Source organism: Epinephelus lanceolatus, chromosome 1 (assembly GCF_041903045.1).
Source record: "Epinephelus lanceolatus isolate andai-2023 chromosome 1, ASM4190304v1, whole genome shotgun sequence".
NCBI lineage: Eukaryota > Metazoa > Chordata > Actinopteri > Perciformes > Serranidae > Epinephelus > Epinephelus lanceolatus.
The window spans coordinates 24,151,921-24,179,782 of record NC_135734.1 but is presented as its reverse complement, the minus strand read 5'-3'; the positions used below and the strand labels follow the sequence as shown (position 1 = coordinate 24,179,782).

Genomic DNA, 27,862 nt, shown 5'->3' with positions numbered 1-27,862 from the left:
AGGGGATGAAAACTCGAGATTCAGTAGCACAGGCAGTCGTGTGGGGACTCACAGGCCAGAAGAGCAAATATGATGTATTCACCCTTCCCCCAACACACACACACACACACACACACTTATCTGACAGCAGCCGTGTGTTTGTTGAGCAGCCCTGATGGGCCTGACAGCTGGCGAGGACTATAGACTTCTACTTACAGGGACATGGACTTTATTGAAAGGACACCAGGAATCACAGTTTCTGCAGCCGTTCGAATATTGCTCAATTTCCTCTAGAGTGATTACAGAGAACTCTGTCTGTAGCTCATTATTAATGCTCGAGGGGACCAGTGACAGGAAAGGAAAGATTGTTATTACTGTTTATCAAGCATAAGGAGGAAAATCTATGGAATAAACACATTAAAAAACAGCAACAAAACAGAAAGCAAAGAGATACGGCAATAAAAAATATAAATAAATAAATAAGTTAAGAAATGTCAGATATATGCTTTATACATTTTTCAGTTCAATACAGGTCAACAAAGCTGAATTGTTGAAGATGACCCTAGTTACCACAAAGTCAAAATAAAGCATATCTTCCCTTGAAAGCTGCATGTGGTCAGTTAATGCACATTTTGTTTTACAATTACAACCAAATATTAAGACATATGTGGCATTTTGAGTCGATATCTTAACAGAAAGGACATTGAACCAGAGCAGATACAAGTAGACCGATATACAGCAAAAATAAATGAGTAAATCAATAAATAAAACGCGATGAATAAAAATGTCATGAAGTTTCTAAAAAAGAAAAGCTACAAATTAATTTGGATGCATAGAACCGCTATGTGATGAAGACTGTTATTGTTTTCGTACAACTTACACTGACAGCAGGGGTGCTAAATGAAGGGTGGTACTAGACAGCATAATGTCTTGTGTGCTTTTGAAAAGAACATTAGCCTCGGCGTGGCTTATGGCAAGAGGCAAGGGTGCTGTGGCCTGTGATAATACGAAGTTTGGCGGCAACGCGTCTTTATCCACCAAGTGGCTGTAAATGTAAAATGAACAGCAGAAAGTGAGAATGCATGCTGTTTTGGCTACTTCTACAAAGGTCTCTATATACAGAATCTTTACACTTACAGCTATGAGGTTCTTTCCTGAGCAGGAAGTTAGCAAAGGAACATAGTGTCGGTGTGTGTGCTTATGTGTGAAGCTGCCAAGTTCAAAACACAGTACTGGGCGTAATAACTCCCAGTCACCAATCTCAGCATTGTTTGACGTACAATAACTGGTTAGTGTAGACAAGAACAGATAAGGACCATATTTCCCCTGTGGCAGGAATATGTGATCATCTCCATGTGCGAGAACCAGCACTTACTGAGTATCACGGTACAAGGTCAAAATTTCAGAAGCAAAACTTTTCTACTGATTCTAAGAACAAATACTTTTAATTGCAAGACTGGCAGAGAGAAGTTTCCCAAGTCGGCTCATTAAAACGGAATCAAAGCCATTTTCAGCACAATTATGTCTTCCTATATTCTCTTATCGCGAAGAGAAGACTAAGAAAGATGACTTTAGCTGTAAGCCACAGCTTGACAGCAAATCTGTTTTTGCCCCTAAAACTCAAGTGTGCAGAGATAGACTTGGTTTCTATAATCTGACACAAAATGCCGGAGGGTCAGTGAAAAAAGACACAATACATGTACAAAGAAAGCCAATGCAACGCAGCACTCAGGAAAGGTAGCACACAGCCTCCATGAGATGATACTAATGCTGCAAGTGAAAGAGAAGCAGAGTCAGTGTCACCATGCTAGCAGCTAATGTACAGTGTGCAGGAGTTGGTGGGGACTGCAGAGGTCACATGGGGAGGGGTGGTGGGGTCTAACCCTGCTCGTCCCCGGCCTCAGTGGCTGCATGGAGAGCAGCTGAAGCTTCTCCGTTACAACGCGATGTAGGCTCTGCCTCCTGTGGGGCAGGGCTCGGCTGCTGTGGCTCTGCAACCAAGGCTGCTGCCCCAGCTCCAGCCTCCGGCGCCGGTTGGCTTATCTCCGCCCCAGCAGGGAGCTCTGTGACGGCAGCAGGCACTTCCTCGGGTGTTGCGGCAGATGAGGGTGCAGAAGGGTTGGTGGCAGCCTGGGGAGCTGTGGTGTCTGCGGGGCTGGTTGCCCTCGAGTCCTTCTGCTCAGGTGCTCTCAGTCTCTTCATGATGGTGGTGACCCGCACAGCTTTCTGTAGGAGGAGAAAGAACAGACTGAAGTCAAACAGGTGCTGTAACCAGAAAACTTGCTCAGGGAACATCAACTCTTATTGAACTGCCTTAACTGTTATGCAACACTGCACTAGTATACTTCCACATTCAAGGACAACCGTTGTTCAACGTTGTGAAGAAGACCTTCCTGGAAGAGAGAACAAAAGGGCTTACCTTCCATTTAGCTCTGGCAAAGTTCTTTTCTATTTGTGCACACACATTTTCCTTGATGTTCTTATCTGAAGCTGCACCGCCAGAGATCCTGTTGTAGGAAATGGGAAAAATACAACTTCACAACAGAGCTTTATGCTTCCCCTATCTTTGAGTGCCATAGGCTGCTGCACACAATATTGCTCAATTTGTTGTTCATTTTATTGACTGGCAAACTTCTGCAGGAACTGTTTAACCTTTAAGGATTATTCTGATTATTTTTCAGCGTGGGCCTTTTCCCTCTTAGTTTTTGTCCCCGTGAGAAACGATGCATGTTCAAAATGTATAGTTTGCTGGAAGTGCCTCTGTCAGTAGCACCTAGGCAGTGCCAACAGTCAAACTGAGAAAGTGATTAACACGTGTCTTTTTAACAGTGGCATTGCCAAGAGGTGACCATCCCCGCCCAACTGAATCAAGATGCAGGGCTGCATTGGTGGAATATTCATTTTTATTAGCCATGTGAACAGCTTGGTAGGAAGTTTGTCTTTTCAGAATAAGGGCAAAAACTTTATTTTTTTGTGCGTGTAAACATGATTTTAAGAGACATATCAAGCAAGAGTTAAAGTCTGCCCTGTTGCAGTTGGTTTGATCACATGAATACAGTCTGATCACACTGCTCTGGTTTAAATAGTCTGCACAATATATCAAAGCTCCATGGCTCACCATTCATGGTTTATAGCCTCCTGGGCTGTCAGTCTCTGGTCTTGATCCACCTCCATCAGACGAGCAACCAGACTCTTGGCTGTCAAGAGAAAAATCACACAGAAGAAACTCAACAAAAAAGGGTTTGTTCTCCTGATGGATATAAATATGATGTGTGAGGCCACTCTACGGGTAAGAAAGGAGGGACTCCTTTGATTTTGAAATGTTTACCCAGCGAGCTGTCATTGTGTTCATTCACAGTGTTGACTTTATCCTTAAAGCTACCTGAATCGGAGATTTCATCCCAGTATGGAGAGTCAAACTCATAATCGCCTGCCAGGATCTTTCGGAAAAGGTTCTTGTCATGGTTTTCATAATCATCGTCGTCAGTTTCATCATAGAAAGGAGGGTTGCCTGACAGCCTTAGGTAGCAAAGGAAAAAAGAACATCAGGAGTCAAAAAAATCTACATATTTAAACAAGGCCTACTATGTAATGTACAGTCTTTACCAATATCAGCTATCAGTCTGAAGCCACCAAGTGACTTTAAATAACATGTAGCACAGTGGTTCCCAACTGGTCCAGCCGTGGGGTCCAAAATTTCTCCTTGGTCATTAGTTCCAGGTCCACACAATTAAATACATCCAGCGTCATACTTGTGTTGGCCGTGTTGTCAAGCTAGTTTGCTGTCTCTGCCAAGTAGCTGTCTGTTATTCATTCACTCTACAACAGGAGACGGCACTTTAAAATGAAATCTCAAGGCAATTGAATCGAACGCAACTGGACTTGGTTTTGTCTTAGAAGACGTTTCACCTCTTATCCAAGAAGCTTCATCAGTTCATGCTTGTCTGACTAGGCTGGAACTAGTCTGACAAACTGGTGTGGAAGCACCCAGGTATTTAACCTCTGGGGAGGTCTTCACAAGGCCAATGATGTCACTGGTTCGTTAGTGCTCCAATGGTGTGTCAACGACAGTCGTTGAAACTCCTGCTGCAACGGTTGTCACTGGAGTCGTTAGAGTCACATGAGGCCATTTGTGAACGACCGTTGTTTTTAGAGGTTAAGTTGTTAAGCCTCCTGGGCAAGGATGAAAGGACAGCATTATAGGTCCTTTGTGACTCTAACGACTCCAGTGACAACCGTTGCAGCAGGAGTTTCACCGACTGTCGTTGACACACCATTGGAGCACTAACGAACCAGTGACATCATTGGCCTTGTGAAGACCTCCCCAGAGGTTAAATACCTGGGTGCTTCCACACCAGTTTGTCAGACTAGTTCCAGCCTAGTCAGACAAGCATGAACTGATGAAGCCTCTTGGATAAGAGGTGAAACGTCTTCTAAGACAAGACCAAGTCCAGTTGCGTTCGATTCAATTGCCTTGAGATAACTATGACCTGGATGAATGAGAATATCCACACTTTAAAATGAAAGCTCTGTGCCAGAAATTCACTGTACTTAAAAATAAAGTGTGTTTTATACAAACTTGACACATTTGCAAGTCACTTGAGTCCCACTTTTAGACAGAGACCCACCAGTTGGGAGCCAGTGATGTAGAGCATTAGGGAAAACAACCTTATCTTATGTTTAGAATACTGATCTCCTCTCTGTATGTTTTATGTCACAACTTACAGTATGTACATGATGACCCCTGTTGCCCAGCAGTCCACAGGCCGGCCATATCGCTGTCTGCCAACCACCTCTGGAGCTGCACACGGGTAGAGAAAAACATCATCAAAATCTCTGTGAGTCTGAAAGCCACAACAAGCTGCCACATCCTATTCTCCACAATGTCTTATTTGCCACTTAGTAAATTTCTGTTCTCACCCAGGTACTCTGGCGTCCCACAGGGGTCTTTGATTAGTCCGTTCTCCAGCTTGGCAAGATGGAAGTCGCTGATGACTATTTTAGAGTGCTTCAGGCGGTTGTAGTAAACCAAGTTCTCCAACTATAAAGTAGCATATTACAATGAGAGCACTTAATATAATATTCATAATTACGGTCTTTGATTTTCAGAGTTAATCATCTGGTGACCGTTTAGGAGGTTGAATTTCAGTTGTGAGGTCATTTTCTGACAGAAATATAATGAGAAGACTGAAGACATCTAAAAGTTTAATTATCCACTGAAGAATAAAAGAAATAAAACGAGAGACATTCAGTGTAATTTTGTCATTGTAAAGTGATTGGACAAAAACGAAATACTTCAAACAAGTCTGACAATTAATGCATTAGTTTTCATGTAAGCTGACAGTCCCATCCCATCCCTCAGCAGCAAGGTGGAGAGGCTAATCCAGTTTTTGCCATTAATAGTAATCATATGACAATGACCTTTTCCTCCAACACTAGTTTGTCATCTTGAATCTGTACTGAGGGTTATATCTGCGTGAACCCTGTGACGTGGCAGTGCAGATCACAGTCAGGCGTGTCCTGCCCAGTGTGCTGGGGATGTGCCAAGCATACTTTTGGCAAGCTCCCCTGGTGCACCATGTGGCACATTTGAATTTGGGGATTATAAAGAAAATATTATCCTATATTACAGGTATGTGTGTTAGAGGTTGTGACAGTCATGGCCAATAACATTTACTACTTCTACACGTGAGTGAATTATGAGATAAAGAGCCCCTGGGCAAAGATATGCAAAGGGCCCTGCTGCCTCTCCTGCACACGGGTATTCAGCTTCTATTTGTAGTCATTATGCATCTTCTTGTGGTTTTTTATTCTCTTTGTGATCATTTTGAGTCTCTTCCTGAGTGAAGTGAAGTCCAGGGGGCCCTGTGACACTGTGGGCCCCTAGGCCTGTTCAGTAATCCAACCGTACCTCTACACTACTACTATCAAGCTCCACGCAACATGACTCACTAACAGTTTATGAATTGTAGAGTGCTTTCCTCAGAGCAAACTAAGTGTTGTCTGTTATGTGCAGAGTTCCAAATGAATTCAGAATTCAGCAGCAGGACTGTGTCTCTTTTAAAACTGGATTCACTTTTTTAGACATGTTGAATATCCTACGGTCATTATGTTTTCCATATGTAATAGTAAGCAATGTTATGTCACTTTATTCATCACAATGATGCATGCAATATCCATCTGTGCTTTCAAAACCTCTTCAGTGGCATACAGTAAAATTAAAATTAAAAATATTTACGAGTCCCTTTATGTTTTATTTCTTTTATTTCTCAACTAATTTTTCATTCAGTTGGATTACACTGTTTCACTCGCCATAATAATTGCACTGGGAACAAAATAATTGCCTCTTTATTCTTCATATTACAACAACATAATTAGTGATAATGATCTACGAATAAATTAGGATTTTTGAAGAAACACTATTTTGTTCTTATTTCTGTTATTAGTGGAAAAGTCAAGAGATCACTAAAGTCAGATTCATTCTCTAGGGACCATGTATGTCTGTGTAAAATTCCATAGCAATTCATCCAATAGTTGTTGAGATATTACAGTCTGGACCAAAGTGGACTGACAGACAGACTGACATCGCCATCCATAAAAATGAAAATGAGCTCAGATATATCATGGCTAAAAATAACATAACGTAACTCTTCTGTCCGAACTTTACTGGAAGCGCTGTGTGAGCCATCATTGTCTGCCAGTTTATGATCTTAAATTAATAACCCTTCAGACAATAATTCCTTGCAGTATAATCAGATGAAACACACTGTTTAATAAAAATGCCAAACTCATGACATTGAAAAAGTGAAATTTTGGTCCAGCTAGTAAGAGATCTGTCAGCTGACAACAGCACACTTTACGCAGCCATCACAGTGTGACACCAGCACTGCTCCGTTGATCTAGACAATCGGCTGTGTGTAGTACAGGCAGGTTGTTTGGTTGAAGTGAAATTAATTTCATAGAGCGGAGTCTTGTGGATTCTACTGCAGAACAGTAGGATGGGTTTTGGTGGTTTTCAGATGGAAAGACATTTCTAACTATCTGCTAGAACTGGACTAAATTTAATTGTCTCACGTACTTCTTTCAGAATATAGTAAAAGTTTCAGCAATTTTGACGAAAAGTTATTATTATAAAATTTACCAACTGTATCTTTAAGAGTGAAATGTCTTGTTTACTTCTGCGTACAAGTCCTGCACTACTGTAGCTTGTTACCTTGAGGTTTCTGTGAACGATATGCAGGGAGTGGAGGTACGCGACAGCCTCCAACACCTGGCGCACCACGTTGCTGGTGTCCCGCTCTGAGTAGTAGCCTTGGTCCAGGATCCAGTCAAATACCTCTCTGCCTGTTGCACTGTGGAAGAGGAAGGTCCATAATGAGTAACATGTCTCAGCATATGAAGATTTGCACTGAAATGTTATCAGTTTAAATCTCACTGGGAACCTTTCTGTCATCCCCCACTCTCTTCCCATGTTTTCATCTGCTTTCTACTGCTACAGCTACCCAGGCAAAGGCAAGAAATAAAGAGATCTGGTGATATAGAGACATCTAATTGTAATTTTACATTGCATATTTATAATGAAATATTAATTATTCCAAGAACAACAGGGTTTTTTTTGTCAAGATTACTCAACACACCCCACCTGTCAAAAAGAAATGGTTTTAATAATTTCCCCACAGACATTTCTCTTGTGTTTCATCACTTTCTTTCTCACCAGAATTCCTAAACCCACAAATCAAGTGTCCTCGAAGGACAAGACGAGTATCTAGCATTTAGTATACCCATGGAAATGCATCAAATTCCCCAAGAACACATGCTGATGAGAATGGAGCAGCTAGCAGGCAATCATATCTGAATACCAAATGAGTGGAGTTCAGAGCTGTTCTCATATCTACAGGGCCTCAGGCTACAACAGCTCATTCCCCACGAGTGTATAATCAACATATACAGTTCAGCAGGCCCAAGCTACCGCAAAGACAGGCAGAGAGCCTTTTCCCCCAGCTCATCAGACATCTGAACTCACAGTTCAAGGAAGAGGAAGTACTCTTTTTTGGTCTCAAAGACGTCCACCAGTTGGAGAATATTGGGATGCTTCACCCTGAGGAGATGTGTCACAAAGCACAAGACAGAGAGAGAAACACAAAAAGAGACAGCGAGCGATGTCAGGAGTTGTATCGGAGATGATGTCTGCTCATGAATAACACACTGCAGTCTTCACAGAGCTGGAGAGAGGCAGCGTGATCAGTTAACTTTACTTCACAACACTGAGATTTACATGTTCAGCTGCCCATCCATAAATAACCAGATGTCTGTAATCTGATGCATCCATGTGGGCATAAAAACAACCAGCATGGTGATGAGCAGCTCCACAACCACAGCACAAGCCATCAAGGTACAATATTTGATGCTACAGAGTGTTTGCTTGTCAATTCTGCAGGAAGTTGGGAAAAAACCTTGTCTTGCTTTCACGATTATTCCTGAATATGTAACAGTGTCCGAATAAAGCTGGGTCTGTGAAATTGGTTCGTTATTCATACAGGAGTCACTAAGTTACTTAGTGAATGGAAAACTGAGATTTGGACACTTACGCATCATTATCATTTTGTGTCACCACTGACAGGTGCAGTGTTGCATAACTGTAATTTACATGTCTGTTACATCAGGAGCCAAGGACAAGCATTGCATTATGGGATTTTTCACAAATAGTAGTGCATGTCCTTTCAACAAAATTTGGACACGGAAATAAAATGGCAGAAAGTAAATGTAGTTCGGGCGGTAGCAAATGGGGAGAGATTTTGGACATACATTAAATGGATGGTGAATGGTAAATGGACTTGCACTTGTATAGTACCTCTCTAGTCCTCATACCACTCAAAATGCTTTTACACTACTTGTCACATTCATGTAGTGCGTTCACTCACACATTCGTACACTGGTGGCCGAGGCTACCTACACGGCGCCAACTCCTACTCAGTTAACCATTTACATGCTCTTACACACTGACAGGCGCAATCTGGGGTTCAGTATCTTGCCCAAGGACACTTTGACATGTCACTGTTCATTTCAGCTGTTCAGAGTTATTTTATTAACACCGTAGTATGCTAGTATGTGTAGCATGCTAGCGTAATAACCTATGTCATATGACGTCATGTGGTGTTACATTACGTTAGTAAGACCCATCCTTATTTTAAGCCAAACCATGATGTTTTCTCTAAAGTTAACCAGGGACTTTTGTTGCCTAAACTTAAGTAAAAAAAAAAAACGCAAAAATGAAGTGTTTTACCTACATTGTAAGTTTATTTTGAAAAAGACTATATCCATGTAACATACATAAACTGTACATTTCCTTTGAAAACAGAAATGTATTTTGAAAAGACACAATGCATGTTACAAGCATCAAATTAGGCGTCATCTATTAGCATCTAAAACCAAAGCAGTAGGGTACCTAACGCGTCATATTTTGATGTTTAGGTCCACAATGTGTCGGTGTTTCACGAGTTGGGATGAGAACACGTTGGCTCTACTGGCTGACCCACAGTATCTTTGCTTACCACAGCTTTATGTGGACAATAATATTGTTTCTTGACAACAAATCAGGGGTAATTATCTGCCACCACCTGTTGTTGTAATAGAAAGATGAGGAGCATCATTTTTGCATACTCAGAAATTTGAGTGTACTGCATGCATTGGCAAGCATCTGTTATAAAAACTTTTTATACTTTCCCTAAGGATTGGTCTGTTAATTTATGTGTTGCCAGAATAAAAACAAAACTTGCACATGATTTTTTTCGCATGCCAGCAAAATTGAATCAATATATTGATTTATTGACTGACTCTGGACCAGGTTTAACAACAGCAAAACTATATCAAAACATCTGTTTACAAACTCTCACACAACTCGTGCATAGCACCAAAGTTGGGTATAATGCGTTACAAAGTACTTTGATTAGTTTTTGCAGTAACGAGTAACCTAACGCGTTAGTTTGCTGTTTGAGTAATCAAATACTTCAGTACATTGTCAAACAAGACATCAGTTTCTTCCGTTACTTTTAGAATGCTGGTCCTTCAGCTCCAAAACAGCAACGGCTGTCGCTTGGTTCTAATAACGGAGATAACGTTAAACCTATCAGTCTGAAAGAAGCCACAGAGCTTGTGGCTCACTACGTGGTCGGAGAAATGCTGCCGTTGTCTACGGTGGAGTCTAAATAGGTGGAGTAGGACTTGCTGACAGACAGGTCAGACTCAGGACTTGCATTATGCCTGGTACACGCTACACGCTGGTACTCACCAATTATCCCCGGCCGTCTTTCACGGCGTGTGTGATGTCATCGGGTTATTCTTGTCCTATTTTTATCACTTTCACTATTATTTGAGTCACTGTCTGTTCATGTGCCAACTGACATGTTGTTGTAGTCACCTAAAAGCGTCAGCAGATGGCAGGAGCTACATTTGAAGCGCCATACGTAAAAGGATGCACCATTGTTTGCTAGCTTGATGCTAATGACAATAACGTTAACTCAGCGGGTTGACAAAGTGCCTCTGCTGTTTCACACCATCATTTCCCCCTTTTACTCTGTGTGGTAACATCCCTAGAGGAAATATTAAAAACGCTGGGGTGTTGTTGTCATACAGTTGTCTACGGCAGCAGATCGTTCTGTGTTTCTACTGGTCAAAGTGACGGCTGTGATGGGAGAATTGGATCTCAGTGAAGGGCAAGTGGTCCATAACTTTAATTTTGGAGACAAAAAAATGTAGGCTTAGCACCCTGTGGTCCATTGCCCAATAGGAAATGTAGAATACTCAAAAGTACTTTAAAAGTGCTTGAGTTACTTTTCTCAAGGAGTAATGTTGGAAGTACTTTTAAAGTAATTGAGTTACTTTACTCAGGGAGTAACGCAGTAAAGTAACTGGTTACTTTTTAAAAAGTAACACAGTAACGTACTTTGATTACTTTTAAAGTAACCCTTACCCAACACTGATCAGTACTACCCAAAGACATGTACTTCTACTAAAAAGTTGTTATCTAAAATTTCAAGTGAAACTTGTGTTTTTGCAGCCAGACTCCAATACTAAGGTTTTTTTCCGCAAATATGCATGTGTTTGGGGAGTACTAAGGATATGACTGGATAAATGAGACTTGGATTAATATGCACATGTTGTGGGAGAGTTTATAATCAGGTGTTTTGATATAGTTTTGCTGGTTTTCCTCACAAATTCATAGTACTACGCCATGACTTATTCATATGCAAATGGTAATTTTGTTGGTGAAGTATTGCGTTGAGACATGAAAATCCTCGGCGTCGGGAAAAAAAGTGTCTCATATTATTTTCCACAAAAAAGTTCAATTACTTCATTAAATATTCTCAAAATTATGTGCTTTACTATGCATATCTATGAATTCAATTCAGATTTAAGTAGAGCCCAGAAAAACCTCTCTCATCAGCAGATAAACATGAAAACAGCTTCCCAGTGTCAAATTCAGCACATGCACAACATCCAGATGAACGATAAGTTAAGAGAGGGGGGTAACTTTAAATCAGTGATAAGAAAAACTCAGCAGATGAAGAACCAAATCGTACAAATGACTGACAGTTTGCAGGATTTTTTTGGTTCATTCTGAGTAACAACAATAAAAAATGTATCGAGATTAATACTTGAATAAGCACCTCTTTTCTAATGTCTATATTCAAGCATTTTATATTCAATACTGCATTTGATGTTTTGCCCGCAATTATTTTCAGCCTTTGACATGTCATCATATCTGATTATTCACTCAAACCCCCCACTGATGATTAAACCATTAAAAACAGGAGCAGTGCACATCTCTGTTACTGAGGTGTCTGAAGTGTAATTTTCAGAGGAATATGAGTTCATGTCTTGAAAGACTTCTTATAAAGAAATCACACTTTCGTATTCATCCTGCTCCACTGCCTCTGCTGTCAGCGACAAATTGTTTGATAAGGGCCAGGTTATGCTAATGTGGGTTTTACCTGAAAGTTAGATAATCACAGAGAAGTTGAGATAAACGAGGCTCTTAGAAAGAGCTGCTGCGTGTGATCGCTCAGCAAAATGAGGTTTGTTTGCATTTCCTTATTAAAGCGAGCACCACAATTTGTTTTCCCTTTTGTATTTTTGTTTCAAAAACTGTCTGTGAAATTTATGTTTAAGAAGATAAACAGGGAAAACAAAAAAGCAAAGAACCTGACAGTCTCATCACAAAACTGATCATGCACTATTTACCACAGAAATTGACACTCCAGAGAACATTAACCATGATGAATAACTTACATCTTTAAGATAAGGATCTCATTTTTCGCAGCCTTGCGAACTTTTCTTCCATCCTTTTTCAGGAACTTTTTACATGTATACATTTTCATCGTAGTTTTGTCCTTGGCCCTGAATATCTCACAGAACTCCTCCCTGAAAACAAAAAAAGGCATTTGAGGTTTATTTACAGGGATAGAAACACAGATCAAAAGTCAGGAAGCAGTTGAGATACTCACGATTTGACAATCTGACCCAGGTCATATTTATCTGTCACATCCGAAGGATTGTTATAATCCTTCTTCTCCCCGATTGTTAAACAGCCAAATGGCATGGCCACTCCTGACCTGTGGGTAGAGACAGAAGAGGGAGAGAGTGAAATGAATAATAACTCTTACATCAGTGTATCAGGGTGTTGTGTCCTGGCGTCCCACCTAGCTGATAATTTCTCTACAATTTGGCGTCACACTGTGCCATAATATTACACTCCATGATGACTTGGCAAAAAACACGGCCCTCCCTCAGACATAAAGAATTGCTCCAGTAATGCTGAGGAAGCCTTTCAAAAGTTAAAGCTAAGGAGCCACCAGAGGCGGTATCATTGCAGTGCATTGTTTGACTCACTGTAACAGAGCCTTTCATGATCTAGCAATTTTTAAGGGCAGAGCCATAGAGGAGTCTGCTGCACAGGCTCAGCTTCATGCTAATATCTTACTTATGTAAGTAATAAAACAGTGAGGGGAATGTTTTTTGCTGTGAAGCAAAAGTTTGGACTGGATGTGCCATTGCTTCTCTGTGGGGTGAAAGTTGCAAACCATAGGGGTCAGGGAGCCCGAGTAAAGCAGCTAATATGGTCCAAGAGCCCAGGGAGGCAACCACAGCAACATGTGAGGCTCTTCCAATCAAGAATAGGAGCCAGTAATTACAGACACAGCACCCCAGGACTCTGAGAGGATTTAAAGTACTTTACTCGCTTTGCACCAACACTTTAACACCTAATTGTGCAGCCTCACTGTGTGTCTCTCAGATAGCATGGAGTGAAATTTGAGACCAAGAATTAAAGGTTTTATATTCAGCTTGGTTGGAGTCGTTATTTTTGTGTTTCAAGGGAAAGGAAAAGTTTCTTTATTTTTGTTTTCCTGTCCCTGTGCTGTAGAGTCCAGAACAGAGACAACAAAACAAGCAGGCAAGTAGCAGTTTTTGGAGTGTGCAACAATAAAACATTAATGGTTACCTGCAGTGTGTATTTGTGTGTGTATGTGTTTGGGTAAAACCTTGAATCTTGTCCATATACTATAGCTGGAAAATTCCACATACTTTGTTTTGTGGTCGATTGAAAAAGATGTTTGTGAATAGCTCCATTTTTTTCTCAAAGTATTCGTTCAAAATTTGTCACTAGAGAAATATATTCACATTCCTTTACTGAAGGGGGCGATGTCTACGCACTTCCCTAAAATCTGAGATTCAAACAAACACCAGACAAGCTAGATACTACGTAGATTAGGCAAGTCACTGAAAGGAAAGTCAATCACTATCTAATATGGAAAAACACTATCCAACAGGAGAACAAAAGTCATCACAACCCCGACAAAGAAACCTGAAACCTTCTGGGGCAGAGCAGTCTGGTCAGCATCAATGACTGTATGGACGGCATGACAGCTCCGTAAAAGTGAAACCAAATATCTTGGTCGCCCCCTGGTGGCTGGCTGCAGTACAGCCCATAAACCCCTCCCCCTTTATGTTAGTGGATGGGAGATGGGCCAAACTAAAATATCAAACCACATGCCAAATAAATTGTTCCAAATATACAATGCCAGAGAGCAAATCTTGAGCTATTTCTTTAGCTACTTCCAGTGAAGAGGTTTAAACTTTGACATTTCTTTCGCGTATCTGCACAGCAATTTTTTTCAGGCTCTACAGTACACATCATTTTTGTTTCATTAATAGATTTAAGTCTGATCTCAAACACACTTACTGTTTAACTAATCACACTTAACATCACACACGTCATCATTAGATCAGTAGGGTTGGGAGACACTGATAAACTCATGCAATCTTGCAACTGAAAAATCATTTATAGATAACTGTCTGTTTTTGGCTAATTCAGTGCATTTTAATACCTGACAAATGAAGGTACTTTATCACACTGACACAACAACCCTGCATATCCAGCAATGCCATATATATAAAACAGACCTGCTCACTGATACAATACTGTCTACAATGGCCTAATACTACTACTACATATTCAAGTGATATTCATCTTGGTACAGATGGCTAAATCTTTTTACACCTCTCTTGACAAGAGCATCTTAATATTGTCCAACCTTCATCATCATGAGATTCAACACCAAACAAAAAGGTGATTTATTACTGAATGCTCTCGCAATAGCTGGCATCTGAATGTGAGTAAATTGTTTTGGAAGGAAATCGGTTGCAAAAATGAAACAAGGCAGAAAGAAAAAAAAAAACATGTGTGATCTGTTACAACAAGGGAGTGTGTGATTAAATGTTCTTCTGGTTCAAATCCCTGGACAGATTTGGAAAAACTGGAGGGAAAACAGTTGTTGCATCTCTCAACCACTACCACTAATGTGTCCTTGTAAAAGGCACTAAGCCAGTAACGTCACTCAGGGGCCGACAGTACAACACTGCAGCCTCACTGACGGGCTCTGAAATGGTGTAAATATCTATATGTGAAGCTGCGTGAAGGTAAAGCAGTTCAGCTCAGCGTGCTGAACGACTGCACAGCAACATTTATCCAGATGAATAAAGGGTAAAAAATATTTATTTCCCAAGCACACAACATCCATCTGCGCCAACAGTTTGGGTGATGGATGTCAACATGTAAATGAGAGCAGCCAGTATAAGAAGTATAGCATTATGTGTAAGAAAGGCAATCTGTTCACTGTAGCTCCACGAACCGACTTGTAATCCAGTCTAAATGAATGAGGCTCAGCACAGAGACGTCTCAAATTGCCAAGAGAAAACCGTGCTCTCTCTGAACTTCCCTTTCTCATCTGATACTGTGTTGTGTAGTCAGTGTGAGGAGAGGGGCTGACCTTTCCTGGCTGTGCTCTCACTCTTAATATACTGTACATGTCTGTCTGTGGTAAGTGCATTGGCTCAGTGAAGTTATGCAGCAAAGAAGAAAGGAAGGTTCTGCAGGGCCAGTGGCTTAAATGGAGGTAATTCTGAGTAAGTCTGGCAGAAGCAAGGCATTAGGAAGCCTGTCAGGAAAAATCTATATCACACTAGAAAACATTTATATTCTGCAAGTAGCTATAACAGTCCACAAGAGAGTCATTGCATTGTGGAGAGGGGGGAAATAGGCTGAGGGAAAAGAAAGTGAAAGAGCCCTTCTAATGATGATGAAATCTAATAAATCTAATGAAGAAATCCAGCTGATAACAGAGCCTTTGTGGTTTTGGAAAAGCTTTCTGAGCCCACTCAGTGGAGACCTTTATTTTACAGGTTCATGAAGAATCTATATAAAATAAGAAGCAGACGATGGAGACACGAACATTCACACAGAGATCCAAAGCCAGATTAGTTCATCAGAAATCTAAAAGTGCAGAGTATCTGTCAGCCGCTCCCTTTTCTTTTTTTTAAAAAAAAAAGTGTGACTTGCTGTAATGGATGAAGAATTTGCGAAGCATTTCAAGTGGAAAGAGCAGGATGCTGGCAGGATCGTATAACAGAGGCTCTGCATAATGGGCCCATTTGGGCTGACCACCATCAGCAACATTCAAGCATTATCACCCCATATTCTGACTGTTATCTGCCCTGCGAGAGCACCAATCGATGGCCCGCGGTGCTTTATGGCCCAGTGTGTGACCTGGGTCTGCCAGTTGGGCCGGCTTAGGCCACTGTGCTCTATCACCACTGATTTTCTGCAGATGCAGGGAAGATTTACAGGACGGGAGATGAATAGTGATAAAGATCTTGGGCTTAATAGACGAGCGCAGCGTCTCCTCCAGCCAGGCGAGCTGATGAGCAAATGAGGTTTTCCTTGTGTCCGTTGAAATCGATGAGAAATTCCTGTCGGGCTTGTGTCTGGGTGAAGCTCAGGATTAGGCTGAATGCAGTGCTTATGTGCACTGTGTCAAGACTTTTTAACGCAGCAGTAAAGGGGATTATTTTACCTGCTGCTATGGTGTAATGTTGGGCTACACCTCGGAGAAGTTACTGGTATCTGTTTGGTATGGTAAGCCTTTAGTTAGCAGCTGTTTGAACTAATCCCACCATGAAATACTTCTGAGGCAGAGAAGTGGTTCCCTGTTTTTTTGGAAATCTTTCATTTACTGGTTTAGTTTTTGGCTCCCCCCCCCCCCCTCCCCCCCCCCCCCCCCCCCCGTGCTCCCCCTCTGGCTCAGCAGCTACTAAATGAGGATGCACAGGGCAGATCAGACCCCATGTATCACAGTTGTGCTGACTGTAAGCCATTACAGATTCACTGAAGTGAACCTAAGCAGTGCTGAGCCTCAACAGTTATGTACAAACTATATTTTACATACAACATTCACCAGAGCAGGATAAAAAATGCGATCAAATAAAATATGCTGTAGTAATTGTACAGCACATCATTTTGATGGATGACCAGTTTTCACTTCATGTTCTTCATCCTAAGGTACCACTGAGTGCGGGACAGCCCTTGTTAAACGAGTGTTCACACAATGCTGCCTGAGCCTACTGCCAGAGGGAAAGCTCTCTGTATTTCCCAGTAGTCCAGAGTTTTGTTGTTTGCGGTCTTTGCCAACTTTCCCACGCAGGTGCACAGGAAGTTTGTTTTGGTTGGCACTGCTTTTTTTCCACAATGCTTCGTATGTTTTTTTTATCTGTCTATGCTGACAGTTTGAAATTATTATAATTCGGTGGAAGCTATATCTGAATAACCTATAAGCGCTGAAGAAAAGTTTCTGAAGTGGATATTCCAGATAAAAAAAGAAACTCAGCATTAAGAGGAAGGATTAAATTAAAAAAAAAGACTTGAAGAGAGCACCCCTGGGGGCATGGGAGATGCAGCAAGTTCACCTTCATTCTTTACAAGCATGCGTAGACAATGTTAATGCAATTACTGCCACTACCAAAGGAGGGAGACAAAAGCTCCGCACTCCAGCTTTAAGTGAAAACCTCAGACTAATTTGCCTTGATAAATGCATTTTGAAGGACTGACGCTGCTTGGGTTCCAATCGAGATAGTGTGATGATGATATGATAGCCAGCCTCCTGCCTGTTGGGTAAAGTTGGTTAAAGCAGCTGTGCGGAACTTTACGTTTTCGTTGACTATAGTGCCCTCTTTGGTTGAAGCGGTATGACACCCACAGCCTGGTGTCACAAAATTCTGACTGCAGCCGGCATTCAGCTTCATTCGTAAAAAAATGATAAATGTTCTGGTGTAACTCACTCTGACGTGCAGAGATGATCATCCAACTCCGTAGTTTCCCCGTAGCTCTGTGGGGCACTTTAGGATCTTTCAGCTCACTGTTTTGGTTTTACAGTACCCAGGGGTGGAGCCAGATGTTGTAAACATTCAGGGCTCAGCCCAAACCTATGGGGGGGGGGGGGGGGGGGGGCAAAGGGCATGTTCCCCCAAGGAGATTTCCCCTCCATCAATAGCTGCTATATGCACTATTTATCAAGTCATTTGAGAAAATAGAATGTCAACAAATCAGTACATAATTTGAGGCAAACATGAAAGTTGCCAAAGAAAAAAACATCCTCTAAATCCTACATCCTATTTTGCATCTAATTGTTCTCCAACTGTCTTTATCATTCTTCACAAAACCAAAACACTACAAATATTAGAATGAATTATGTTCACTCCTGCACCCTAAAAAGAGGAAAAAATGCTTGATGTTATTATTTTCAAGTTACATAATGTAGGTAGAGAAGAAATATGGCTTAAACAGTCACTAGTCCTGAAACCTTTTGTTGTAATACTGTGCTGGAGTTCAGAGAATGAACGTTAGCTGATAAATCTCCTTAATTTGAATCCATAGCATAACAATCTAAGCTACTATAATTGCAAATCAAGGATCCCCAACAATGTATTAAATGTGTAGTCTGAACTGAATATTAGGCCAATAGAAGAACATTTACTGAGTTATATTAGAGTAATTTAGGGAATAGCAAAGATTCTGGGCTTTTGAGGAAACCTTTGGGGCTGGAGCACCTGAAGCCTCACTGCTCTGCCTCTGACAGCCCAAAACTTTACTGTTTTGGTTCAGGCAGCTGTTTTCAGGTAAAAAGCTCTGCCAGACCAACTGTATGTAATAATTGGTAAAAGTGAGCATGTTTTCATAGTACTGCAGTGTGTTGATTCCCCTGAGCACACTCCACTCTTGAGTGTTTTTGAACAAACTGGTAATGTTGTTTTGACAAGGCTCAGCTCAGCCATCTAAAATACCATCTCTGCCTCTCTGTGCTCACCCTCAGTTCCTGGGGATTGGTTGGAGCCTCAGAGCCACAAGGACAAACTTGCCAGCTATTAGGAAATAAACATCTTTGACATTCATTTTCTTTCATCCCTGCTGATCTCCTGGAATTGCCCAAGAGACTGCGATAGCACTTTGCCTTCAGCTGAAAGGAGGCGATAAGGTCAACACAGATGGGCATGGTGACAATTCTGTAAGTCTTAACAGAGATCAGGGTGAGAAAGATGCTCAAACGGTTGCCTCCCGCTATCTCTTCCTGTGAGAAAAGTTGTGAGGGAAGGGTGCAAGGAAGCTATGCTTATTAAAGCGGAAGCAAACATGAGGACCGCAGGATGATGGAAAACAAGAAAACAACTTCTTTTCGGGCTTCTGCACATCAGCTCTGTCTTGACTTGAAAGCCTTTTACTTAGGCAATGCTGAAGGAAACTAGGGTCAAGTAATAGAGCTTTTAAATAATACATGGGCTACAGTTACACTTTAAGTTTCAGTAATGTTTCAATCGCACCAGGATGTTTATGCAACAGACTCAAATGGGCTCTGCAGTCTGATTTTGATTCCGACCATGAACAGAAAGCTGGCACTGTGTTCAGACAGCAGACAGCTTCCACCTGTGCTTTGAAATCTGATTTTCCAAGATTCATTTTAAATTCTAGCTACATGGAGGGCCGTTAATGACATTTCCTGGTTGTACTTCACATATTTTCAGCTAATTAAGCAGAAGTGAAAACTCATGATTAACCTTGTCTTGAGTGTGTGCTTGTAGCATCTCTTCAGCGTGGGGTAAAAAAATAACAACACTTGACCCTGAGCTGAGAGGTCAGACTGAGCTGCAATGTCAGAGATGTCATTTGAATAGCAATTCAGACACAAGCTCATCTGACATGACTTGCTTTTGTGTTATATATGTGATAAACCAAATGTGCCAAAAGAAAACAGCTTCAGGTACGAGCATGACATTTCGGAGTCGTGATATTAAAGACACCATTAATTGGTAAACAAATTATTTTGACATCAAGTGTTCCCAGAAAGAAGTGTTGGGTGTGAAGGGCATTCACGGGGCAGGGAATTAATCCACAGTCCAAGGTAGGTGATTTAAATAACACGGAGGCAGCACAGCAGTGATGCTCATACAACTAAAAGTGGTTCTGTAATTGTATCTCAGTCCATGTGCACATAATCAGACTTACAAGAATCTCTAAATGTGCACTGAGGTTTGTGAATTTGTGCAAGAATCTGCCATTGTGTATTCAGAATTTGTGTGTGTGTGTGTGTGTGTGTGTGTGTGTGTGTAATCAGATTTGTCAATTCATAACAAAAAAATTGAAATCTGTTTTAAGATTTGCAAGTGTGTGTACAAACCTGTATGTGTACAAAGGTATTAATGGCTCCATGGGCTGAAACCTACAACTCAGATGGGCCTCTAAATTTGCTGCCTTTTTACATGCAACTTATGCCACATTTCTGTCATGACAGAGATCTGCTAATGTGTGTGGGGATTAGTCTCTACCGCACTAGTCTCTGCCTGTACTGTGCCTGAGTAGCTATACAGCCCACAAAGCACCATTTCTCAGTAGTAACCAGTGATTTTAAGCTTAACCTTGTTATATATTCTGTACTATTTATACTGTGCTATATTTTTACTATTTTCCAACATCATGTTAATATGTTTTTAACTGCTAAACCACCACCATGTCACTGCACTAGTCCAAGCACATAGACTGTAAATCTAGGTGGATGAAACGTCTCCCCTTACTTCTGCAGTACAAAAATAAAGCCAAAATGTCCCAGATGCCACCTCGTGCTGGAGTCTGCACTGTAATGATCTCTGTGATATCAACTTGTTGCCCATACACCTGCCTAACCAATCCTGAGCAGCGCCAGTGATAGGCCACACCAATCAGCACAAGCTGTCAATCATGACATGAAACCCCTCTTTGTATAGCATCAAATAACTAGTTATGACCAAACTTATCTAAAAAATGTACATTTGAACAAACCTCACCGTGATCATAACTACATAAAATTAAAGAAGTGGTCTTTTGGAAAAATGAATTTGATGTGTACTTTGAGTTTTTGTTTGGCCCATGGCGCATCCTCTATCTGCTATGGAGGGGCCAGGTTTAATGATGACCTATACTGCAGTCAGCCACTAGGGGGTGATCAAAATATTTTGGCTTCATTTTTAGGGACCTGTCATGTCGTCCATCTTTATATACAGTTTATGTCCAAGCATTATTTTTCACCACTTATGTAATTCAGCTAATGTAAGCCCAAATTACACATTGATACACGGGCAGCAAGGAGATGTTGAGTATAAACTGCTGAGTATAAAATCAACTTGTTGAAATCAGTTGAGAAATGTCAACATTAAAGTGCTTTTATCCAGTCCTGCCCAATGCGGTATGGCAGCGACATTGAAGTATCACATCAAAGCAGTGAATGCGGCATCAGTGCATATACGCTATGTCAATGGCCCGGCAATGTCACACTTAAAATCACTGGATGCTACTGCCAACTGGTGGTATCTTCACACACATGTGCAGATCGCTGCCACGACAGAAGTGCAGCAACAGTCAGGTTTAAAAAGAGAGACAACTGAGCAGACGTTGTGCTAGACTTTTTCGTCGCCGGCCATTTTGACCGACAGGGTCATAAAAATCCGGTCATAATCTATTTTTACCGGTCATTTTAATTTTCGTTTTTAAATGATAATAAAGATAGCCTATTCAAAGACATTTAGGTTTCATTCGTTCGTTTATAATAAATCCAACAAGCAAGTTATAACGTGTGCATTAATAAGGACATGAACAAAAAGATGAACAGACATCCACACACCCGAGCCATTAGGCTTCGCCCTGGACACACCGGACGGCACTAACGCGTCCGGTGTGTCCAGGGCGTTATGTAGTTATGCCTGTAGGCTCGGTGACACAAAATTAAAATTGTAATGAAGTGATTAGGGTATTGAAAAATGTGTTCGGTTATGCACTGTTGTGTTATTTTAAATTATAAACACGGTATTTTCTCCTCACGTTCCTCAATGCGTGCTGTTGTTATTTTATTTTGAAAATTGGCCAGATTCTCTCGTCTTTTCTGTGTCCGACTTCCTGTTTGGTACGATCCGCTCGATCCAGCTTGACAGAAGCGCTCGCGGCTCCCGTGAAAAATAGACGCCGAACTGAAGCGCTGCCTCTACTCTGCGGGCGCTCCGCTCTGCTCAGCGGCCTGTATGGACAGTCAGATAGGTTAACATGGGCGCTGACTGAAAACTGCCTCCGCTGTTGGGCGCCGTACCTCAGTTCCGCGTCCGGTGTGTCCAGGGCGTTATGTCAACAACGCTACATGAAGCAGATGAATGACTTTTTCTCTGCAGTACTGTGCACTCTGCAGCCAAGTGGGCAGGGATGGTAATTGCAACCGGTCAAAATGACCGACGGCCTTCAGATTTTCCGGTCATTGTTGTAAAAAACCAGTCAATGACCGAGAATATCCGGTTAATGCGACCCCTGCAACTGAGAAGCTTGAGTGAGTTGTCTGTATTTCCAGCTCTTAGTCATAAATTAATATCTACGTACACATTTACATATCCATCTATGTATTTAAAAATCTCAGTACACTTTCAAATGTGAATACAGTTTTAGAGATTTTTTTTAGTTACAAATCTGATTATGCACATATGAACTGAGATACAGTTAGACAACTCTCCGCACAGATTTGCAAATAACTCTGCTACAATAAAGTCCCTATACAAAACCATCTCATTTATTTAGATGGTTTTATTTTTGTACTTTGTAACTATTAAGCTCCAAGTGTACAACAACAAGCAAATATGAATGTGCTAATGACTGTTATTGCTTTCTGTACAGTAACAGTAAAATCCCATTAACGTCAAAGCTGTCGGACTCTGAGTGAACTTTTATGGATGAAGGGTTGACCCAAGGGCCAAGAGAATCCATTAGTGCTGAGATTTTCTCTATGAATGCTACACTCAAGGTGCAATATTGATGTTATGCAATAAATCTAAATCTGTCGGTGCATGACCCTGGCATTGCCTCTGACAAGGCTGCACTGTTCCCTGAACATTTCTATACAATCAACAGAAATGGATGAGAAGACCAAATCAAAGTTATTTAATGTATATTAGTTCACGGTAAACAGCATAAACTGCATTAATTCAGTGGCGATTCAATGTATTCATGGAAGCACCTCTCAGAAACTCACTGGGGAAGAGGAAACATTCTGCAACATCACCGCACTGCCTCATTACTGCAACTCACAAGAATTATGTCTTCTTACATTTGACTTTAAGGGGAAATGGCTTCTTGGAAATGTTGACATAAAAGTTTGCATGCTCTCTCTCGGAGGGGTTTAACCGCACTAATTAAAGTTGCATTGCAGCATATTAGTCTCGCTGTTTCAACCTTTGCAGGTCCAGCACAGGAGCATGGAGCTGAGAGGTCAGTAATGAGGGGAGACGAGCAGGGAGACAACAGCAGTGAGGAAATAAATAGAGAGAGGGAGAGTTGCATCAATTGGCAGCGTGCAGCATATGAATGGTGGCAAAGGTTTTTTAAAAGTGGGCGCGTATACAATTGAATTAATTATTCATGGCTGACAGTCTTCTTTTCCACAGTGTGTCTCACTGGGCCTGCGGTTCGTGTCTTTCTTGTATCGAGGAATCACTGTGTCCCGGGGCGCTTGCTTAACAGTGTGCTAGGAGCAGAAGCATGCCAGCTCTGGCAGTGCTGTAATAAATACCAGCCCTCTCTCCTCAGCCTTTCTCTAATCCCAGTTCAGTGCACTGCACTGCTTGTCGGTGTCCTCGTCAGCCTCACACACATCGAATCTCTCAAGAATCCATTACATTTGTGTGCTAGACATCATGGAGGATTGGAGGCTCTGCAATCTACTTTTTTTTATAGGACTTATTCAAGGCCAGGGATCCCAATCATTTGGTCACCTTTAGAAAATGATCACAATCACACTCTTATGTGCTGTCATTCATTTAAAACAAGGATCTGTATCTGACTCATATTGCTGCACTCTTCACTGAATGAGAAAACACTGCAGTGGCTTCTTCAGCAGTAGAGAGAGAGCTTGAGGAAAAACCCTCACTCCTCTCGGCTTTGCTTCCTCTCCACTTCCTTCTGTCTTCCTGTGCCATGACTTTCTCACATTCACACTTGGAGTCCCTCATTGGCGAATCACTTGCACCAACACCACAACGGGTTTACTATTCCTCTTTGCAACAATCACAGGGAAAATTACAGCTGCCTCTTACAACAGCTTTTATAGGGGAGGCGAGACTGCAGGATCTTGTCGCACATACTGTACAGTCTCAGTTCCCCTAGTTGGTATGTCGGCCGCCTTCCCAGGACTGGCAGACTGGCCTTTGTGCACATGCTGCCCACCATACCATTATTTCTTTGCTCCAGAGCAGGGACACAAAAAACACAGCCTTAATTAGGCAGGGCAGTACACAGGAACTTTTGTTATCAACTATACTCATGTGATTACAAAGCCAGTGAACAGCTGCTCAGAGCCTGTGTGCATTGAAACCTGAAGAAACATTGTCTCAGAGCTGACTAGCAGGACGGCAACATGCGCTGGCAGCTTTGTGAGTCTTTTGGCTCAGTATTCTTGGACAATAATCACAGAATAAGTACTTGCAAACAGCTGACTAGAAATTACTTCACAATTTGGAACACAGTTGTCTACTGTGTACCTATGACTGTACCTGTCTTTGGTGTCTTCGTTAATCCTGTCAGCACCAACAGCATCTGTCTGTACCACACAAAGGTTGTATAACCCAGCAGAGGCACCTCACTGTGAACTGTAATACTGTTTGCTCCATTTTGTCTGTTTAACTTGCAAGTCATGAAGACAATTTGAATATAAGATGCTCAAACTGATTCAAACTAGTGGATAAGCTGACGCTGCTACTAGTGCTTGAATAGTAAATGTGGGCTTGGCTTGGTTTGCTGGGGGACAGGTTTCATTTCCTGCATCTTAAATGTGCTGTATGGAGATTTTTGGCATTTGTTCTAGATTTTTTTTTCATGACTTGTGCTCCTTTTACAAATATATTTTTAAAAAAAAAAAACAAGTAGGTCTAGATAAATCAGAACATTAAAGAGCAAAGCAGGAAGTGTGTCCATGAGATGAGAATAATTGTAAATGCACAGCAGTATGTCTGGGTTATTACCAGTGCTGGGCAAGATACTTGAACACTTTAAAAAGAAATGACATTAATTTATTATTCTCCGTAGCGAAGGTTACATTACTCATGACTTAACTTTTGTAACTCAACCCAGCTCCATCAAAGGTTCCTTTAAACAACAACAAATCATCCACACCTACAAGTCTCATCTTTTGTATTTAATTTGCAGGAATGGACAACGAGACATTGTAGTTTAACAAGGTAGAATGTAGTTTGTAGGGATTTACTGCTGACTTTACTAGTTCATTGGTTTGTGGACTCCAGTGCTGAAGCGGAGTTTGGCATTTTGGCCGTCATCACCTTGGATATTTGGAGCAATAAGTGACCATAATTAGATGAGTGACTTGATATAGCTGAGGTGACTTGTCGACAGCCAGCCTCAAGTGGCCATTTGAGGAGCTGCAGATTTTTGCCTTTCCTGTGTTGGCTTTATTTTTGAGCCCTGCAGGTTACCACTTGGGATTTACTGACCATCCAGCTGCTAACTTTAGCTTAGCCTCAGTGACTGCCCACACTAAAAACACACACGGATACGGCCACTATTTCTAACACAAAACACACACACAAAAAAAAGTTGTTGGTTTTTTTTGTTGTTTTTTTTTGTTTTGTTTTTTTTTTACCAATGGATTTCCAGATTGATTTAGCTCTAACTAGGAGCTAATTTAGAAAAGAAAATTTTGGTTTGGTTATACTATACTGGGTACTTAGACTATATTGACTGGGTATAATTACTAAAAAGAGACTAAAATACAATTTTCATTGACTAAAACTAGACTAAAATGTCATCAGTTTTCATCGACTAAAACGAGACAAAAATAGTCATGGATTATTCTGACTAAAATAAGACTAAAATGCTCAGACTTTTAGTTGACTGAAACTTGACTAGACAAAAAAGAGTATGAACGTGACTAAAACTAATAAAAACTAAAATGACAGTTCGACACAAAGACTAGACTAAAACTAAAATTAAAACAGGCCGCCAAAAACAACACTAATGGCAACAGTTCTAGTAAACTGAGCAAACAGCTTACAAGCAAAGAAACTGATTAAATACCAAAGTAATCAGTTACTCAGCAGAAGCAGGACAACGTAAATCACTGTGACAACTGAATCCTGCTGAAACGGCAAATTGTAGGTTTAGAATTGCAGTCCACCCACGGCTGCATGGCCACTTTTGACCCCCAATATGGCTGCCTGAGGGTGCTTCAGTGTGACCTGGATAGCCTCTATATACAGTTTATTACTGTCCAGGTAAGATTGCTTCTAAGTGTTTTCCCTATAGAGAGAGTGTGTGAGAACAAATGTGAGCTTGTTTTGATAAAACAGCTACAGACAATCCATCCTGAGGGAGAACAGTGTGTCTGAGTGCATGGACATTAGTCCATGCCTGAATGCACACATGCATGTGTGCATTACAGTGTGAATCTATATACTGCACTTTACTATGAACACTTCTGTCCTTTCCTATTTGCAACGGATATGGCCACTATTTCTAATTTTAGCCCAAGAAATGTCTCTGCTGTCAAAACTCCTGTACCTTTATGTCATTTTTAGCCCGATGCAGGAGTGTTGGTGTGAGTGTTGTGAATCGCAACATAAGGTGGTGAGAGCAGATTCTGAATGCCCTAATTACAGATACAACTCAGAGAACGTATGTTGAAGGCAGGGTTAGGGAGGATGGAAGTGTCTACCAACCTGACACCATAGCTCTGCTGAGAGGCCTGGTTTCATGTCTGCCTGACAGCACTGTACATAACCTCAACATGTCTGCAAATAGGCAAACATCCACACAGACAGATTGTCCACATTGTTACACTAACATCATTTACCATGCATGGTGCCTCCATTACTTGTGCACTGTAAACAACAGGAGACCTGAGAATCCTCAGATGTCATACAGGCACCAAAAGTTTAAACCTGAATACTCGATACAACAACAGGTTATCACTTCTGCTGTGTTGTTTATATATTTCTAGGGGAGTACATGTGGTTTCATATAGAATGCATAAAAAGAAATGTTAAGAAGCTACTCTGTGATTTTTGCTGTATTTGTGATTTTAAGTGTAAAGTGAATATACTGATAGTTAAACATCTTGGAGCTAATGTATTCATTTTCATGCAAAAATAATTAGCTAATTAGAAGTGAGAAGCAGGTGACAGCTGTCTCATATGAGTGTGTCATCGTGTGTCATCCCAACACAGTGGGAATATGCATCTCCATACACCCACTTTAAGGTGTGTCTTTAACTGATGAGGCACCTGAGTCAGTAAAGTTTAAAAGCAGTGCCCTCTTTAGAGATGTTTACCACTGAACTGTGCAGCAGTTGTTAGTAGCCAGCAAACATATCATCGAGAATTTGAGGGCTGTCGTTACAATTTTGCTTGGCATGTACCATTTATTACTTGAAAAACAGGGATGGGATATTGCTGAATCATTATTGAAAGCTGACACTGAATTGTCCCGAAATGATGAGGAGGCCCATCTGACGTCACTTGGTCCACCTTGAGCGTGACTTGGCCCAATTGGCGCGTTTAATCTGGTAATGGAAACACAAATCAATGTGGCGTAGTTTGACTCAGAGCAGCCAAATGTGCCAATAAAATCTGAACATTTCAAACTTTGGACACTGAGATGAATGGGCTTAAAGTAACACAGGCTGCTCCAATTCTGACTGTCACCGTCTCATTTTCTACATACAAAAATATACCATTACAACATATTAAAAAATGTTATAATCATATCAAAGTTAATTTATATAGTGGTTGTAAAGGTGCATTCTTTATATATATAAAGATGCTGTTGTGATGTTTGAAACTATTAGAGTAATAATCTTGAAGATTTGCATTGAAATTAATGTTAAGTTACTATCGATTGCTGAATGAGGTCACACAATGATGACTGAGCCCATGACGCACTCATGAAAGTATTGCATTATATTTGAAGTTAACTGGGTGTCAAGGA

General features: G+C 41.1%; 1 protein-coding gene across 1 annotated transcript in view; it reads right to left on the bottom strand.

The window, feature by feature from the left end:
- Positions 1 to 316: 316 nt before the first annotated feature.
- The window catches only part of LOC117257567 (caM kinase-like vesicle-associated protein), a 49,467-nt gene continuing 21,921 nt past the window's right edge, over positions 317 to 27,862 (bottom strand). The window contains exons 2-11 of the mRNA XM_033627846.2: positions 12,483 to 12,590; positions 12,268 to 12,399; positions 8,003 to 8,077; positions 7,193 to 7,331; positions 4,900 to 5,020; positions 4,705 to 4,780; positions 3,362 to 3,498; positions 3,098 to 3,176; positions 2,399 to 2,486; positions 317 to 2,205 (exon numbers count right to left, since the gene is read on the bottom strand). Of these exons, the coding sequence (XP_033483737.1) occupies positions 1,858 to 2,205; positions 2,399 to 2,486; positions 3,098 to 3,176; positions 3,362 to 3,498; positions 4,705 to 4,780; positions 4,900 to 5,020; positions 7,193 to 7,331; positions 8,003 to 8,077; positions 12,268 to 12,399; positions 12,483 to 12,577 (1,290 nt within the window). The 5' untranslated portion in view covers positions 12,578 to 12,590 and the 3' untranslated portion in view covers positions 317 to 1,857. The remainder of the gene's footprint in view (positions 2,206 to 2,398; positions 2,487 to 3,097; positions 3,177 to 3,361; positions 3,499 to 4,704; positions 4,781 to 4,899; positions 5,021 to 7,192; positions 7,332 to 8,002; positions 8,078 to 12,267; positions 12,400 to 12,482; positions 12,591 to 27,862) is intronic.